Here is a 15,488-nt window from a genome sequence, read left to right as displayed (position 1 = left end):
GTGTCAGACATACAGAAAAGTCCCTAAACGCCAATAAGTTAAAGTGAACGAATGGGCGTGATGCGATGACTCACAATGAAAGTCAACTCTGATCCGCCTAGTCATCTCTCCAATGGACTTGGCCAGAAGTCCAGCGCTCACTCCACATTTCACGTTTATGGTAGAGTTTCCGCAGTTCTTTGAATTCCTTCACAAATTGATCAATGTCTTTACCGCTGGAATTCGTTGATGGTGAGGCATCAGAGAACGACGACACGAATGAGGAGGCCAACACTTCGGACTCGTCGTCCTGTGCTGTCGTGGCGTGTCTTAAGCGTAATAAAAGAAATTGAGGGTTGAACCGCTGGTAAAAGGATGAGAATTAGGAGGAGGATAAAGTTTTAGGATCACTAAAAGTAAGACGGACCTGATATACTTCTTTCTGCTCGCGCTCTAGCTCTTTCCACCTAGCTTCCAGCGATTTTGCATCATCAAAAGCATCCTTCGTTTCGCTTCTGAGCTGGTAGAGTCGTTCTTGGAGACACAGGTTATTGTCTAAAGGCGATACATATGAACGTTGTCAAACGTGATCGTTGGTGATGCAAGACTCACTAGCAATCGACTCATTCGCCATCCCCAGTTCTGCTTGGGCCTGGTACAACGCCTTTACTTTGTCGAGGGATTGGAATATGCACTGAAAGTATTGCGGATCGTTCAAAAGATCTTCAAGATCTTCTCGTCTGGAAAAGAATTATATGAGGTTGTGACTTCAAGCCAGTCCACTCGTAGGCCTCACGATAAATGTGCCAGCTCGGGAAAGTCTGTCATTAAAGATGTTGAAGCCATTGTAGCAATATAATGTACTATGTGGATATCGTTGAGTGTGATATCGGTATGACTGGTACCAGTGGTATAAGGACTGAAGTGACAAGTTCGGGATGTTCAGAATACGGACCTTTCCTTTCCGAGCCATGTCTATCGTCCTCCCTGGCGAGCGTATTCCCGCCCAACATGTAAATCTCAAACTGGGACCTGGTTTGCTGCAAATACCGAGTACCCAAAAGGAAAGCCCTGTTATTGCCACTCGTGCTGGCAACTTGGAACATTCTGTGAACCGTAGCAAGTGGTGGGTGGAAAGTAATGCGCGACGGGTCAGTCCTTTCACTATCTCGAAAATGACAATAAGCGGGCTCATCCTTGGACGATCATACAGTATGTTCCTGCGGCTCAAGAATCTGTAGTAGGAGTGGTGGTTGGGCGAAGCGGTGAAGGTTGGCGTGTTGATATCGGTTCAGCACACAGTGCTTCTTTGGACGGGCTGGCTTTTGAAGGGGCAACGAAAAGAAACAGACCAAATCTGAAGGTGATTCTTTTCTGATACATAACTCATCAGAGGCTAACTCTACGAACGCAGGTCGGGTCACTGGTTTATGCGCGCGTTTCTCTTGCTCATAAAGATATGGAACCTGAACTCGAGTGTTTCGACGCACAAAGTCGCAAATCAGAAGGTTTTGGCGAACTAAAAGGAGGATTCGTGGTGAGCTGTAGCCTCAGAATGAGTCGAATGTGAGTCCTAGATCTGGAATCTGAACTGGACGTGTGACTCATAATGAATAGTTTGCTGGATCCTAAACATTTCCTGCTGCCACTCTTAGGAGCACGTTTCCCTCTAGAGGCTGCGGTAGGCGTGAATGGGAAGGTTTGGATCAGTACAAAAGATCCTCGTCAGACTATAGCTGTCTTGAGGTGCATCAAAGCGGTTGATCCAGATGGAGGAGGTATGGGCGAAAGTGTTATTAAAATTTTTCTCGGCACATTAGAAATATAGTTTTGATGAACAGAACACCACCCGGAGGGACATAACTATGCATCTCGAGCATATTTACAACATCGAAAAATCCATATGGATCATGCATGGTAAGTGCATTGGTGAAAAAACAATTAAAATACAAAGCAGTGGTACACTTTAGCTTGGTGATACTGTAATACATGGAAATATAAATACTTAGTCATCTTCCGCCATTTTTTGTCTTTTGGTCGGTCGGCGTCCTACGCTGATGCTGTCCTCGTCGCTAATTGTCCCTGTGCTGCGACCCCTAGCGGCATTAGCTCTCTTCCGTCTTTGATACTCTCTGTCTCTGGCTTTCTTATTCTGTGCAGCCGTAAGTTCCTGTGTCCTGGTGGCAGGTGGGACGATGACTGTAGTGAGACCTGGAGTGGGTTGCTTAGAAAATTCATCAGCAGCAGCAGTGGACTCCTCTCCTTCACCAGACAACTCTAATGACTAAATGAATAGAGTCAATACCATAACGGTGAGAATGAAAGTAAACATTAAGGGTCTCCCACCTTTTGATATGTCAAGCTGCTAGTCGAGAACATACGGTCTGCCTCGCTGACCTCGTGCTTCCGTCTACCCACCGTTTGATTCTTGAGATAGCCGTCAAATCCTTGTATGATATTGCCTCCACTGTGGGCAGCTGTTTCCAGTAGATAGTTGCCTTCTAGGTTGTATATCTGCACCTCTATCTGAGCCTAGATAAACGCGCTATGAATGTTTGCACCAACGAATGAGATCAGCGTTGAATAGGGGACGCACTAGCTGTTTGTCCGCTCCGCGTTTCTTCATGAGCATCCTGACAAGCTCTTCCTTTAACTTGTCGTATCGCGCCTTATCCTCTGCAGTGGGTGCAGCATCGTTCTGCGACATGGTGACGATGAAAAGAGTGGTCGTCGTCGACCAGACGTCGACGGACTTTGCGTTTGGACCAAGATTGTAATAAAACAAGCTATGTTGTCAACGAAATAGTACCCTCTTGCTGAGGAGCGCTGAGAGCTTGAAAGGGGACTTTCCCACGTGGCCAGTTCCGGTTGTATTTGGCAGGCTTTGTAACTGGAACGCGCGTCGGTGCTCTTGCTCTCATCGCTGGACCCGCTTTATACAGGTCATAACCATGTCTTCTTCTGCACCCCCACCACAACCGCCACCCAGCAACCCCGAGAAACAACCAGAGTCGCAGTCATCGGACTCGACATCGGCATCACCACAGGATGGCACAATGGACACTACCCCAGACCAACCACCCGCGGAAACTTGGAGTGACATTCCAGAAGACATAATGACTCTTGGTACCGACGAAATATTGACAAGGATACGGCTCATTGAGAATGATATCAAGGTATGTATTGTGAGCTATTGTCTCGAGGTAGAAACATACATAATACTTTATATGCCGGTTAGGTAATGAAATCAGAAACGCTGAGGCTGCAGCACGAGCAGAGTGTAATGAAAGAAAAGATTCGTGATAACGGAGAGAAGATCAAACAGAATAAGGTCTTACCGTACCTAGTGGGGAATGTCGTCGAGGTGCGCTTATATCTCTAAAATTCGAGCTCACCGGCTTAGCTTTGGTCTACAGATTCTTGATGTGGATCCTGAAGTAGAGGAGGATGGTGCAAATCAAGATTTAGATTCTATGCGGAAAGGAAAGTGTGCTGTTATTAAAACTTCGACCCGGCAAACGGTTTTCCTTCCCCTTATCGGCCTTGTTCCCCCCGAGAAACTAAAACCAAGCGACCTCGTGGGTGTGAACAAAGATTCGTACCTCATTCTTGATACTCTTCCGGCAGAATTCGACTCTCGTGTAAAGGCTATGGAAGTAGATGAGCGACCAACAGAGACTTACACAGATATCGGTGGTTTGGAGAAACAAATCGAGGAGCTGGTTGAAGCCATCGTACTTCCCATGGAGCAAGCCGATAAGTTTAAGACTCTTGGCATCAAACCACCGAAGGGTTGCTTGATGTATGGACCACCCGGTAAGGCAAACGCAATTGCCTACTTGTTCACTACTCACCTATGGATATAGGTACCGGAAAGACTCTGTTGGCTCGAGCCTGTGCAGCACAAACAAAGGCCTGCTATTTGAAACTGGCTGGTCCTTCACTGGTACAAATGTTTATTGGTGATGGTGCTAAGCTCGTACGCGATGCATTCGAGCTGGCGAAACAAAAGGCACCTGCAATCATCTTCATCGACGAGCTGGATGCCATCGGCACGAAGCGTTTCGACTCAGAGAAGAGTGGTGACAGGGAGGTACAAAGAACCATGCTGGAGCTGCTTAATCAACTTGATGGATTCAGCAGTGATACTCGTATCAAGGTAATACTTTCCCTTATTCGGTCTCACTCGTAATCTTACACTGGTATGTTCTAGGTGATCGCTGCTACAAATCGAATTGATATCCTTGATCCGGCTCTGCTTCGTTCCGGCCGTTTAGATCGCAAAATCGAATTCCCTCTGCCCAATGAAACTGCCCGTGCCCGTATTCTCGAAATTCACTCCAGAAAGATGTCTGTATCGCCTGATGTAAATTATGAAGAGCTGGCGCGAAGTACGGATGAATTCAACGGCGCCCAGCTGAAAGCCGTTTGCGTTGAAGCAGGTATGGTAGCTTTGAGAGAAGGCGCAACGAAATTGGGGCACGAACATTTCCTTAGTGGCATAGCGGAGGGTAAGTTCATTTTTCGCTTCTTGTCTGTCCTCGATGATGCTAAGCTGTGTTTTGCAGTGCAAAGCAAGAAGAAGAATGACCTGATGTACTTTGCATAGTTTCTCGACCAGTGATACATAGAAGAGTTCTGCAATGCCAGTGTCCCCGTTTTAATCCTTTTCCTGTTCCTTCGTTTTGTAATTCCGCATGTTTACGTGCTCACTGACCACATATTGCCTGATGAGGGTGGCCCCGTGAGTGTTGAATCGTCATTAAGCCACGAGGCATCCCTTTCCGCGAACTGAGTTATACTTTCTTTATCAGGTATGTAAGTCGTCGTTTTGCCCATGGATTATAAAGCGATTTCTGACCCATGCCATCGATATCAACCATTTTCACCAGAACGCTGCCACCGGGTCTTTAGAGTGCCCGTCACAGTGAAATAGTTAAGTTTAATTAAGCTGTGAGTCTTCTTTGGTCCCCTATTGGTCAACGAACACCTCGTTGCGCTTCATGGTGAGATATCAGGAAATACACGGGCATTGAGCTCCACAAGTCGTAAAAATACTTATAACATCAAGAGGTCACTCAGAACCTTTCAAACCCTGAACCCTCTTTCAAGTTTGTCTAATGACCGCACCCTTTACAATGTCTATATGTCGGCTGCTTTCGGTATTGCTGGTGGTCTTTTTCACCAGCATCGCTTCAAACGCTGCCGTTGTGCGTGACACTCCCGCTGGTACTATCTCATCTCCGGCGGATGACACGACCATTGCACCTGGGGCGTCGTTTGATTTCCATTACAACACTAGAGCTGATTATGGAGTATCGAGCTACAACTTTACCGTGTGGTTGTGGTCTAATGTTTCTTTGACCATGGCTTCCCCGGGCCAGCTCGCAACTGGTCACTATTTCGGTCGTTTCTCTGAGGAAAATTATCCAGGCACGAATGTAGTCATTTTTTGGATTCATGATGTAAACTAATTTTTTTCGTAGGGAACCCCAGCCCTGAGAATCCAGTACCTGCTCAGTTAGTCATGCCAGACTTGGCAATTTCTCCTGGTGGTTTCGGTGCTGGCGCCAATGGAACAAATGCCATTTTTTACATTGTTGTAATAGAGGAGTGGGCTTCTGGGGAGGTAAGTCTGATCGGCTTATTACTTTGATCATATCTATGGATTGTTCATCACGCACTTCAATACACAGGCGGCTCTGGGAACAAGATTTAGCACCGCATCCAATCGAATCATGTACAATTCAAGTTCGAGAGTCTAAACTATATCAGCTCCAGTCCAACGCCAGACTCAAGTTTATCCCAAATCCTCTTCTCTCTCACTTGATGATGACCTAGTAGTAATATTGTTCAACTGGCCGACCGATAGTCGCTGCTATGAGTCTATAATTATTACAGTGCCCTCGTCTCTTCATCAATTCTTCATCGTTCATCATGATATGATGTTTGATACATGCATTGCTGATCCACGATGCAGTCTGATGCAGCCAGCGGAATCAAAGTATGTTATTATTGTACTCAGTTTTTGTGATGAAGTTCAAAGGTCTGTTAATCTGTTTGCTCCTGCTACTCACAAATTCCGCGGAGTCGAACATGTTATAAATGGCCTCCGTGATGAAGTTCAGGCTCGGATTGCATATAGACGCCACTGAACTGTCAAACGCATTATTGCAATCGGCTAACGTGACCTGTGCGCGCCACTGCAGGCAGTCTGGTCGCGTCTTGTCTTCAATTATCATGCATATATCATGATGCTATAGCATTGAATCTCGTATATACCTGCACGCTGGATTGGGATTACGTCCTACGTTGATTTGTACCCTCGTCAAGTAAGTACTATCACTCCCACACTGCTTATACTATGAACAGACATGATATCTTATCATGGAATATTAGTTATAGCGCCCTGGCTGCACTAGCGGGAGATTCCATCAACGTCTACGTTGTCCTGCCATTGTACAGCCTTTCACGTCAGATTTGCATACAAACGACATACAAACGTACCTGTATCACATAAAGTAAAGGTATCTTGACTTGTATGCGCTTGCCTTTTGACTTCGAGCTCTCTCATACTTATCGATTCTGTTTAGATAGTCCCTCGACTGTTTTTTGCACCATCCAGCTGTTTGACCTTGCCTGAGAACAGAAATGGCGGACAGTAATTCAACAATTATCTCCGAACCCCAGTTTCACCTGGGTGACACATACGGTGTACTGCTCATGGGTCTTTTATTTACTGCCATGTAAGGATCGTCTCCATCATAGTATCTCCATTCTCACTGTTGCGCATCTTTGTCAACCTCGCAAAAATAATGACAGATTGTTCGGTCTCACCATCATCCAGTCTTTCATCTTCTTTCAAACGAATTGGCGACGTACGTTTTTCGGTTATAAGCTTATAGTGAGTTCTAAGGACTTAGGATGATGCATTCGCATGAATGCTCATTTCATGACTTCGGTCAGGTCTGCTGGCTAGGGTATTTTTCCGTGTGATATTGCTCTACGGGCGTCTCCTGATGATATTGGTCACCCTAGTTTTCTTGATGCATTCCACTTGGGCCTGATCGCACATATACTGTACTACTATCTGGTGTTGCATTACGCGGATCCTTCAGTGCTTCCGGTTATTGTATGGAGCATGAAAGTAAGTACCGTTCTGAGTTTAGTCGGAATCTCTCTCTCTCTTACTGTTTTTCTTTCATTTGCAGCTGCAAGTTGTTCTTTGCGTGAGTGATGAGTAGTCATGACCAGTTCACCGTGCATAAAATCAAAGTTCTTTTATGGAAACAGATGTTTGTCGTATATACCGTACATTGGTGAGTAACTTGTGCAAATTCTTTCTTTCTTCGTGATTTCTGAGATTTATCTTAGCCTATATGCACAGCGTATTTGGTTCTGTGAGTGATTACTCTCGGCGGGTCATTGCTTGAAAACCTGTTAAGATGAACCTAAATACTGAAATAAACCCATACAGTGAGCCGAGGAAAGGGGAGGATGTTACCTATACTTGTGGTGAGTATGCGGTTCTATGTAATCAGTATGTATCGATGACGAGCAACTTTGTGATCAGACGATTATTGTAGTCCTTAGCACTGGTATGTTTTTCGCCTTGAGTGGTTGGTTCTCCTCTGAATTTGAGTCGGGAAAAACGATATTTGTCTTCAGGGATTGCAATAAGTGAGTGTTCGCTGAGATAACAGTCACTGACGGCCTGATACTATCATATTTGTAGGTATAAGCGTAGCTGTGTGAGTTGTCTTGCTCTCCTGACTCTTAACAACCTCCCATATCTCCCGGAATCCCGTGGACTCACATGCTTGTGCAGGTACCAGTGTTATTTCTTTTTAGATTTGTTAAAGGTCGAGGTATGTATCACAATAATCATCCTTTGCTTTTTCTTTTACTCACTACCCCTCGTGCAAATCATTGTTTCCGGCTCAATTACTTCCCTTAGTGGGCGATATATTTAACGTTGAGTATCATGGCCTTCAATGATATCGTCATCGCTATCTCCATGTGCCGTCTTTTGGCAGCGCACCGCACGGGATTTGCAAGGTAAATATTGGAGTTTTGCTTTTTCTTTATCTTTCTGATTTGTATGTCTTAAATCTACCGCATCTAGCACGGATAGTACGATTAAAATGCTCATGATGTACATTGTACACACAGGGTGTTTGACGAGGTATATTCCTTTTGGCCCCTTTGGTCGCTTTGTCTCCCTAACAGAGAACGTGTAGTTTATTTTCAGTTTTAACGCTCCTCATGGTACGTTCAAGTTAGATATCTAGGACACGGTAATCAATATTTTATGGTAATTCCCCTAGTATGCTGTCATGCCGGAGAACTTCATCTTTCTAGGCTTTGACTTCCTATTGGCAAAACGTACGTGGATTCTCTTACCTTTTCGGGGTATTGGACAATGATAAACTTTGACTGCGCAGTTTACGTTAATTCTTACCTGGCTCTTTTAAATGCACATCGATACCAAACTAGTGATGGGGCCTCAAGTTGTCTACCTCGAGGCAATGCCACGAACGATATCAACCCACTCAAGGACTCTCATACCTTCAGTTTCCCAGGGAAACCCAGGCACTCGAGTTGGAGCCACGAACCACTTTATGAGAACATCGCCCAAGCGCATAGTCGTGCAGAATCTGTTAGTTTACCACCATTGATCCCGAATCGAGGACCACCTGTAGATATGTGAGTCTATCATTCTGTGTCGCGGCGTATATCTGATCGTTAGTCAATAGCGTAGCGATGAATTTGATCCCACCACACTGAGCCTGGACACCATCGCGACGTAAGCTTGCTGGAAACAGAAGTAGTTTATATCCTTCATGTTAGTGTAGTATGTACCCGTTTATCCCTTGCCAATATTAATAGGATTGGACTTCGACTTCGTGACTTTGTGCAGAAGCTCATTCACTCGAGCGAGCTGCCAAGATGATGTCTTACACAAACTTGTATGAACAATCAAAGTTTCAAAGAATCTAGAGCTGGATTGCATGAGCTATCAAAAAGAAAAGTGATATAATCGTATATACGTCAACGGTCAAAATCGTACATGTACCAATCGTAAGTAAATAATTCATCAAGTTGGGCTGCTGTATTAAAAGGGTCCGTATGTATGTAAATATGTAAAAGTGATACAGGGGATTTTGTTTCTGGTATTGTCCATCTAAGGTCGGTATCTACTTCTTGCTCAGCGCCTGTAATTGAACATATTCGTAATAGTCTCCCCGGAGATTGAGAAGTTCATCGTGGGTGCCTGACTCGCTAACTCGTCCCTCCTTAATGAAGTAACTGAAAAAAATTACAGTGTCAGCTCGTTGTAAATGTTGTCATAGTGTAGATTTAGCTTACATGCAGTCAGCATTTTGAATCGTTGAAAGCCGATGGGCAATAGCAATGGTGGTTCGACCTCTCGCAGCTTGGTCAAGAGCCGCCTGGACAACTTTCTCTGAGTTGGAGTCAAGAGCTGAAGTCGCCTCGTCTAACAGGAGAACCTTGGGGTTACGAAGAAGTGCACGAGCGATGGCAATACGTTCTGTACGCCACGTTCAGGTCAGAACAGTGAAAGAGAGTATCCGATTGATACTTACGCTTTTGACCACCAGAGAGCTGGGAACCCTTGCCACCAACTTCAGTGTCGAAACCACTGTGAGATAAATTCAGTCAGTATGAAGAACTTTCCATGTGATGAAGAAGCCTTACTTGGGTAATGACTGGATGAACTCAAGGATGTTTGCATTCCGACAAGCATCTTCAATCTCTTCCTGGGTTACTTCTGACTCTGGCTTGATAGCTCCGAGGAGAATATTGAAGCGTATTGTGCCAGCGTAAAGGGTGGGTTCCTGTGAGACCAACGCGATTTGTTTCCGGTATTCCTGGATATTCAACTCGTTGATGAGCTCATTGTCAAGGTATATTTGTCCAGCTAATGGATCGTAGAAGCGCTCGATCAATTGGATACTAGTATGGAGTTATGTTAAACACCAATAAAACAACAAGGAACACGAGAACTTACACAGTACTCTTGCCAGATCCACTAGCACCAACCAACGCAATGTAAGTGCCAGGCTCCACTTTGAATGAGAGATCACGGAGAACGCGAACACCAGGCCTAGTAGGGTATCGGAAGTGGATGTTATCGAAACGAATCCTTCCTTGGACGGCTGCAGTGTCGACTTTCTTGCCTTCAGGTGACTCGGCGTCAATCTCTGGGAGGGAGTCGATCAACTTGATGATAGCAGAACCAGCACCTTTGGCGGATGAGATATCAGGTACAAAGGAGAAAACGTTGCCTGCTTGGATAGCTCCGAAAGTTGTGCTCTGGATGCCAAAGATGAGAAATTTGGTCATCTGAAAATCTAACCGAAGACTTACCATGAGAGCCACAAAGAAAGAGGTAGTGTTGATCTCTAGACGCGAAACCAGAGTTGAACCGTACCAGAAGACAAGAGCAATCACGAAGAACGACATAGATTGGGATAGCGAGTATAAAAGGTTACTCCACACTGCAGTTCTATTGGACTTCCTGAGAGGTTCTTCCAAACTATTGCTATAAAGCTCGAGGCAGTCATTTTCTCGGGTAAGAGATGCAACGGTGCGAATTGCTCCGGCGGCTTCACAAGCTAATTGAGCAGAGCTCTCGTGGGCAGCCTTATTTTTCTGGTCCTTCAACACGACGACATGCTATTGATGATAAGAATTTAGTTATAACTTGACTGGCAATCCCTGCATTGCAGCGCGACTGACCAGACGAATATACCCAGCGGAAACTAGAACGGGAATACAAGCTAAAAAAAGCTGATGAGAACACGAGCCGCCATCGAGATAAACATGCATACCCATGCCAACGATAGCAGGCTTCCAGGCATATGCTAAACCGATGATAGAACCGCCGACAAGAGTGACGATACTTTGCACAATTCTGCGAGTTTCAGAATTAGCGTGAGCGACCCAATACAACTTTAAAGACGAAAGAGTGAACCTACGCTCCGAGAGTGACACCAGCAAGACCATTAACTTTCTGAGGGTTGTCACTCAAGTTGGCAGTAAGGGAACCGGTCTGGTTACATAAGTCAGCATGAAATCATATTATAATTGAAGAACAAACATACGCTGTTTTCATCCCTATCGAAGTATTCGACTACAAGTAAAAATGAGTCATTTGATTTAAAAAATATGCACTGCACACTGAACCGACTTACTGTCTTGTCTCAAAATAGCTTTGAAGGTGAGAGAGCGCAGTCTAGAGGTAAGGATTGCGGCGGCCGAAGCAAATAAGTAATTCTGGAAACCAATAGATATTGAGGCGATGATGGCAATAACGAAGAACCTGGGAGACAGTTCTTAAGATATCAATATTTAACAGTGATGCTCCATGCCATACTCACCACAGGGCATTGCGATCACCATCAAACCGACGAGTGGCATTGTCCGGCACCGAGAAACCATTTATTGCTGAACCTGATGAAGCTATTGTTTAGGTATACCGAAGGTAAAGCAGGCACACAACTGACCATAAACAATACCGAATACCGGATATACCATGCCAGTCACTGTTTCAAATGATCAACACCTACATATAGAGAGCTGTATCGATCTTACTCACAAGAAGCAAATATAGCGCCTAGTAAATACTTATGCAATCCCTCACGGTTTACACCAGCCAGACGTTTGAAGAGGTAAGGAAGAGTGAGATCATCACTCTCATCAACTCCACGCTTTTCTTCCTCCTTCTGCTTGATGATGTCGCTCGCCAAAGAATGACTAGTGTTTTTTCTGCCAAGGGGCACTTCTTCTTGTATAGCTTTCTCAATATCCTCTTCGTCCTCAACGCTAGCGGCAGTAGCGCTGTCGCCATCACCAGCCTCTTTCTCGCGGCGCTCACGAAGTTTTTGAGCGTGAACGAGACGAGAGTATGCACCATTTTCGTCGCTTAAAAGTTCGTCGTGTGTACCTTGCTCCAAAACGAGGCCTTCGCCCATGACGAATATACGGCTGGCATCCTTGATCGTTGACAGACGATGAGCGATGGTGATAGTTGTACGGCCTGCAGCTGCCTTGTCTAAAGCATCCTGCACAATACCTTCCGACTGTGTATCGAGAGCACTAGTAGCCTCATCAAGGAGCAGTATCCGTGGATCCGAAACAATAGCCCGAGCAATGGCCACGCGCTGCTTCTGGCCTCCAGAAAGCAAAAATCCACGCTCGCCTACCATGGTGTCGTATCCCATGGGCAGCTTAGTTATGAACCCATCGGCATTGGCTTTAATACACGCTTCCTTGATAAGCTTGAACTTCTCTTCAGCAGGAGCGTTCTCGTATACAGTATTGATTAATCCATGCTCGACGTTGCCCCTGATGGTTGTTGCAAACAGAGTTGGTTCCTGTGACACAAGACCAATTTGGGAACGAAGCCATTTGAGATTAAGCTCTCGAACGTCCACCCCATCCAGTTTGACTGAACCAGATAGGGGATCGTAGAACCGTTCGATCAATGAAACAACCGTCGACTTTCCAGACCCAGAAGCGCCAACGAGTGCAGCTGTCTTACCAGCTGGGAATGATATAGAAAGGTCCTTGACGATCCTGACGTCAGGGCGGGAAGGATAGTTGAATTTAACATTTTCGAATATAATCTCCCCAACAACGTTTTCGGGTTTTAGGCCTCCAGGATTTGCAGAATCAATATCAGGCACGCGCTCAATCGTTGAGAACAGCTTAGCCGCTGCTCCACGTCCGTGCGTAATAGCTTTAGAAGTGGTGATGAGGGACGAAAGGTTAATGTGAGTAAAGATTGATTAAGCGTACCTTGCATTTCTGGTGCAAGCAAGGCAAGAGAGAAGGAACCAATCAAGACAGCCAAAAATACATTCACAACCTCGCCAGCATTTGCTTGGAAAGATCTCTTCAGTCAAATGTGTAAATGAAAGCGGTAAAAAATGCTCACCATGACCATCATTAATGAGAGTCGTACCGAAATCGAAAGCTATGATGTCATGAATCAGTAATCCAACATCACAGCACGCTCAACAGAGGATATGGATACCTAAAGCATATGCAGAGTAAATCACGAAGAAAAAGACTGCCAATCCTCCACCGTGCCAAATAGCAGCTTTGGAATCAACGACACGGGATCCTTCGATGTGACCGTCATACAGAGCGCTCAATATTTTCTGAGTTCCGAAAGCTTGGGCCGTGCGAACAGTAGAGATGACTTCCTCTGCAAGCGTTCCTCCATCAGCGACATGTTTGAGGGATAACCTGGGTTAAGTGAACATGAGCAGTCCAGCGGCAAGAATTCAGGTAAATACATACTGCATATACTTAGAAACAAATCTGTTCATAACCGATCCTGTAACCGCTATACATGGCAAAATTGAGGACAATGCTAAGGCAAGTCGCCATGATCGGATATATGCCAGTATAAAACCGGTGGCGAAAGCGGACAGGAAATTGACTACTAGTGCCACTTTTTCAGACATCCCTTGCTGAACCAAGTCTGGGAGTAAATGCGCAAGCAAGTGAGCAGAATATAATCGGAGGTTGAAGTTATTGTACTCACGAGTATCCGTCTGTATACGAGTAGCTACCTCTCCTGCGCCCACGGTATCAAAAAAGGCAATATCTTGACGGAGGATGGCCTGAAGATAGCGTTCACGTATTCTCTTTGCATTCACCTCACCGGTATATACCCATACATACATATAAACGTATGTGCAAATAAACATACCGACACCTATAGTAGAGACGGTGAATACGAGTTTTTAACATAATAGAAAATGTGACTGGCCTATGTAGACCAGGTAGGATGCGTCCGCAGCCGCATTACGGCGGAAACTGGCACCTTCAACGTCGAGTATCTGTTGCGCTTGGATTATCTGAGTCTGATTACCACTAGCTGTCGCATTGTTAAAGTTAATTGTATCGGTCGCAAACGAGACGAAGTCCTCGGTCAGCCTGCCAAACAGCAAACTCATGAGAGGCTAGAATGTACGGAAGCAGATAAGAAACGGAAGCGAGACAGAAAAAAATAGGCAAACCGACCTGCGCTGCACCAGCTGCAGCTGCACAAACAAGGCCAATCGCGTTCATGGCAAGTTCTGTACGAGTAGAATACCTAAAAGACAAGCGAGCGATGAGCGGGTTAGCGTGAGAGTGGGAAATGAAGACACACCTGAACAGGGTGGAGAACGAGACTGGGACGACGACCTCAGCAGACTGTGTTTCTACTACCGCGCCCTCGACATCTTTCTCGTCTAGTTTCTCATCCTGAGCTTTTCCCTTGGAGAAAAGTCCCTTCTTTGGTTTCTTTTGGACCTGTTTCTCGGTGTCGAATGATGCAGCCTTTTCGTTCGGGGAGGGAGAACGAGGGGAAGACATGATGGTGGAAAGGATCAAAGAGCGATCCTGGGACACTTCGACGTCGGAGCAGACTTGAGGGAAGAAACAAGAGAAGACAGATAGAAAAGATGAAAGCGTGGTGACCGAGTAATTATATGCGTGTTAGCTCGGTTTTCCACCTTGGACGGCCCATTAATCCGTTCACGTTATTCACATTATGTCACACAAGCGTGCGCAATCGTTGCGGCTCACACGCAGCCAAACAGACGTCAACATTGATCGCAGCCACCTACGACAGCACGTCTGGTAGGGAAGCATCGTTATCAGCACACCTGTACTAGCACTCTTCCATTGCCCTACAAGGATGAATGTTCAGTCCAATGTTCTCAAGAGCTTCTCTCCACGTCGTATAAACTCTTATCGCACCATTAACACTCGCAGTATCTCCCTCCGTCGGATCACCACCCAGTCAGGCAACCATCTGCATGACTCACTCGCGTGCCTAGCGTTACCGCGGCAGTCTTACCGAGATCCAAATTCTGCCTTCCCCTTGGCATACATACACGCAACAAAGCGTGCAGTGACCCGTTGGGTGAAACTGATTCAGACCCCTCGAATTCGAATCGCTGCGTTCTCGACGGCGCAGCTCCATTCTCCCCGGGGCGTCTTGTGGCATTTGCCGATCATCATTAGAATACCGTAAGCAAACTTACTCAGTTTTAGATATCTCTTGTCCTCACGCCAACACTCCGCATTTCGGTGAGGTGGGTGTCAATCATGATGGCATGATTAGCTTGCTGTGTATCATTTTCTGGTACTCATTTGCGCCATTCTCACGTGACTTGAGCATACTAGTATCTCTTACTATACTCACTCCTTTCAGTTTGATCGTAGAATAATTCTTATGGCAGCTGCCATTGTCCTTTGGCTGATGATTCTAATAGGTCTATGAACTTCATGCACAGAATTTTGACTTCAAGCTTTATCATGCCACAGTTCTATGATCCCAGCTAACGGGCGCCGCAGCTGATTCAATTTACCGGTGCTCAGATCTTATCACAAATGTACATGCGCATGTCCCTCTTGAGACATCAAGGGATTTTCCTAATCCATCCATTGCAAGTACTGCAACCAACCTCGTACTAGTGACC

General features: G+C 45.6%; 7 protein-coding genes across 7 annotated transcripts; 4 read left to right on the top strand and 3 right to left on the bottom strand.

Annotated features, from left to right (window-relative positions):
- Positions 1-97: 97 nt before the first annotated feature.
- SERLADRAFT_439166 (uncharacterized protein) lies at positions 98-825 on the bottom strand (the record flags this gene model as incomplete). The annotated part of the gene is made up of 4 exons (XM_007319561.1): positions 98-343; positions 407-534; positions 592-719; positions 776-825. The coding sequence occupies 4 exons, from the start codon at positions 823-825 to the stop codon at positions 98-100; spliced, it is 552 nt and encodes a 183-aa protein (XP_007319623.1).
- A 105-nt stretch (positions 826-930) lies between these two features.
- Positions 931-1,807, top strand: SERLADRAFT_450152 (uncharacterized protein; the record flags this gene model as incomplete). The annotated part of the gene is made up of 4 exons (XM_007319560.1): positions 931-1,130; positions 1,193-1,342; positions 1,394-1,545; positions 1,597-1,807. The coding sequence occupies 4 exons, from the start codon at positions 951-953 to the stop codon at positions 1,805-1,807; spliced, it is 693 nt and encodes a 230-aa protein (XP_007319622.1).
- Positions 1,808-1,907: 100 nt separating this feature from the next.
- SERLADRAFT_392376 (uncharacterized protein) lies at positions 1,908-2,778 on the bottom strand (the record flags this gene model as incomplete). Its single annotated transcript, XM_007319559.1, has 3 exons — positions 1,908-2,263; positions 2,326-2,511; positions 2,576-2,778. Coding segments are annotated over 3 exons (532 nt in total), but the record flags the coding sequence as incomplete, so codon positions are not given.
- A 92-nt stretch (positions 2,779-2,870) lies between these two features.
- On the top strand, positions 2,871-4,653 carry SERLADRAFT_470245 (uncharacterized protein; the record flags this gene model as incomplete). The annotated part of the gene is made up of 6 exons (XM_007319558.1): positions 2,871-3,155; positions 3,218-3,343; positions 3,396-3,795; positions 3,846-4,138; positions 4,193-4,490; positions 4,548-4,653. 6 exons carry the CDS (start codon positions 2,931-2,933, stop codon positions 4,586-4,588), a joined length of 1,383 nt encoding a protein of 460 aa, XP_007319620.1.
- A 464-nt stretch (positions 4,654-5,117) lies between these two features.
- SERLADRAFT_349839 (uncharacterized protein) lies at positions 5,118-5,744 on the top strand (the record flags this gene model as incomplete). The annotated part of the gene is made up of 3 exons (XM_007319557.1): positions 5,118-5,444; positions 5,483-5,608; positions 5,676-5,744. 3 exons carry the CDS (start codon positions 5,118-5,120, stop codon positions 5,742-5,744), a joined length of 522 nt encoding a protein of 173 aa, XP_007319619.1.
- Positions 5,745-6,194: 450 nt separating this feature from the next.
- SERLADRAFT_470241 (uncharacterized protein) lies at positions 6,195-8,813 on the top strand (the record flags this gene model as incomplete). The annotated part of the gene is made up of 19 exons (XM_007319556.1): positions 6,195-6,311; positions 6,379-6,518; positions 6,573-6,725; positions 6,802-6,883; positions 6,946-6,959; positions 7,018-7,126; positions 7,191-7,298; positions 7,354-7,379; positions 7,457-7,494; positions 7,553-7,577; positions 7,648-7,659; positions 7,715-7,730; positions 7,808-7,847; positions 7,937-8,037; positions 8,105-8,164; positions 8,220-8,247; positions 8,307-8,364; positions 8,424-8,685; positions 8,741-8,813. The coding sequence occupies 13 exons, from the start codon at positions 7,216-7,218 to the stop codon at positions 8,787-8,789; spliced, it is 798 nt and encodes a 265-aa protein (XP_007319618.1).
- A 148-nt stretch (positions 8,814-8,961) lies between these two features.
- SERLADRAFT_450147 (uncharacterized protein) lies at positions 8,962-14,376 on the bottom strand (the record flags this gene model as incomplete). The annotated part of the gene is made up of 22 exons (XM_007319555.1): positions 8,962-9,288; positions 9,349-9,532; positions 9,588-9,643; positions 9,700-9,957; positions 10,013-10,317; positions 10,372-10,680; positions 10,744-10,784; positions 10,836-10,918; positions 10,983-11,056; positions 11,109-11,137; positions 11,199-11,326; positions 11,385-11,457; positions 11,511-11,549; positions 11,603-12,745; positions 12,805-12,888; positions 12,944-12,982; positions 13,043-13,257; positions 13,312-13,495; positions 13,559-13,732; positions 13,787-13,979; positions 14,041-14,113; positions 14,171-14,376. 22 exons carry the CDS (start codon positions 14,374-14,376, stop codon positions 9,177-9,179), a joined length of 4,002 nt encoding a protein of 1,333 aa, XP_007319617.1.
- Positions 14,377-15,488: the final 1,112 nt, after the last annotated feature.

Source organism: Serpula lacrymans (assembly GCF_000218685.1).
Source record: "Serpula lacrymans var. lacrymans S7.9 unplaced genomic scaffold SERLAscaffold_8, whole genome shotgun sequence".
NCBI classification, from domain to species: domain Eukaryota; kingdom Fungi; phylum Basidiomycota; class Agaricomycetes; order Boletales; family Serpulaceae; genus Serpula; species Serpula lacrymans.
This window is presented reverse-complemented; position numbering and strand designations above follow the sequence as displayed.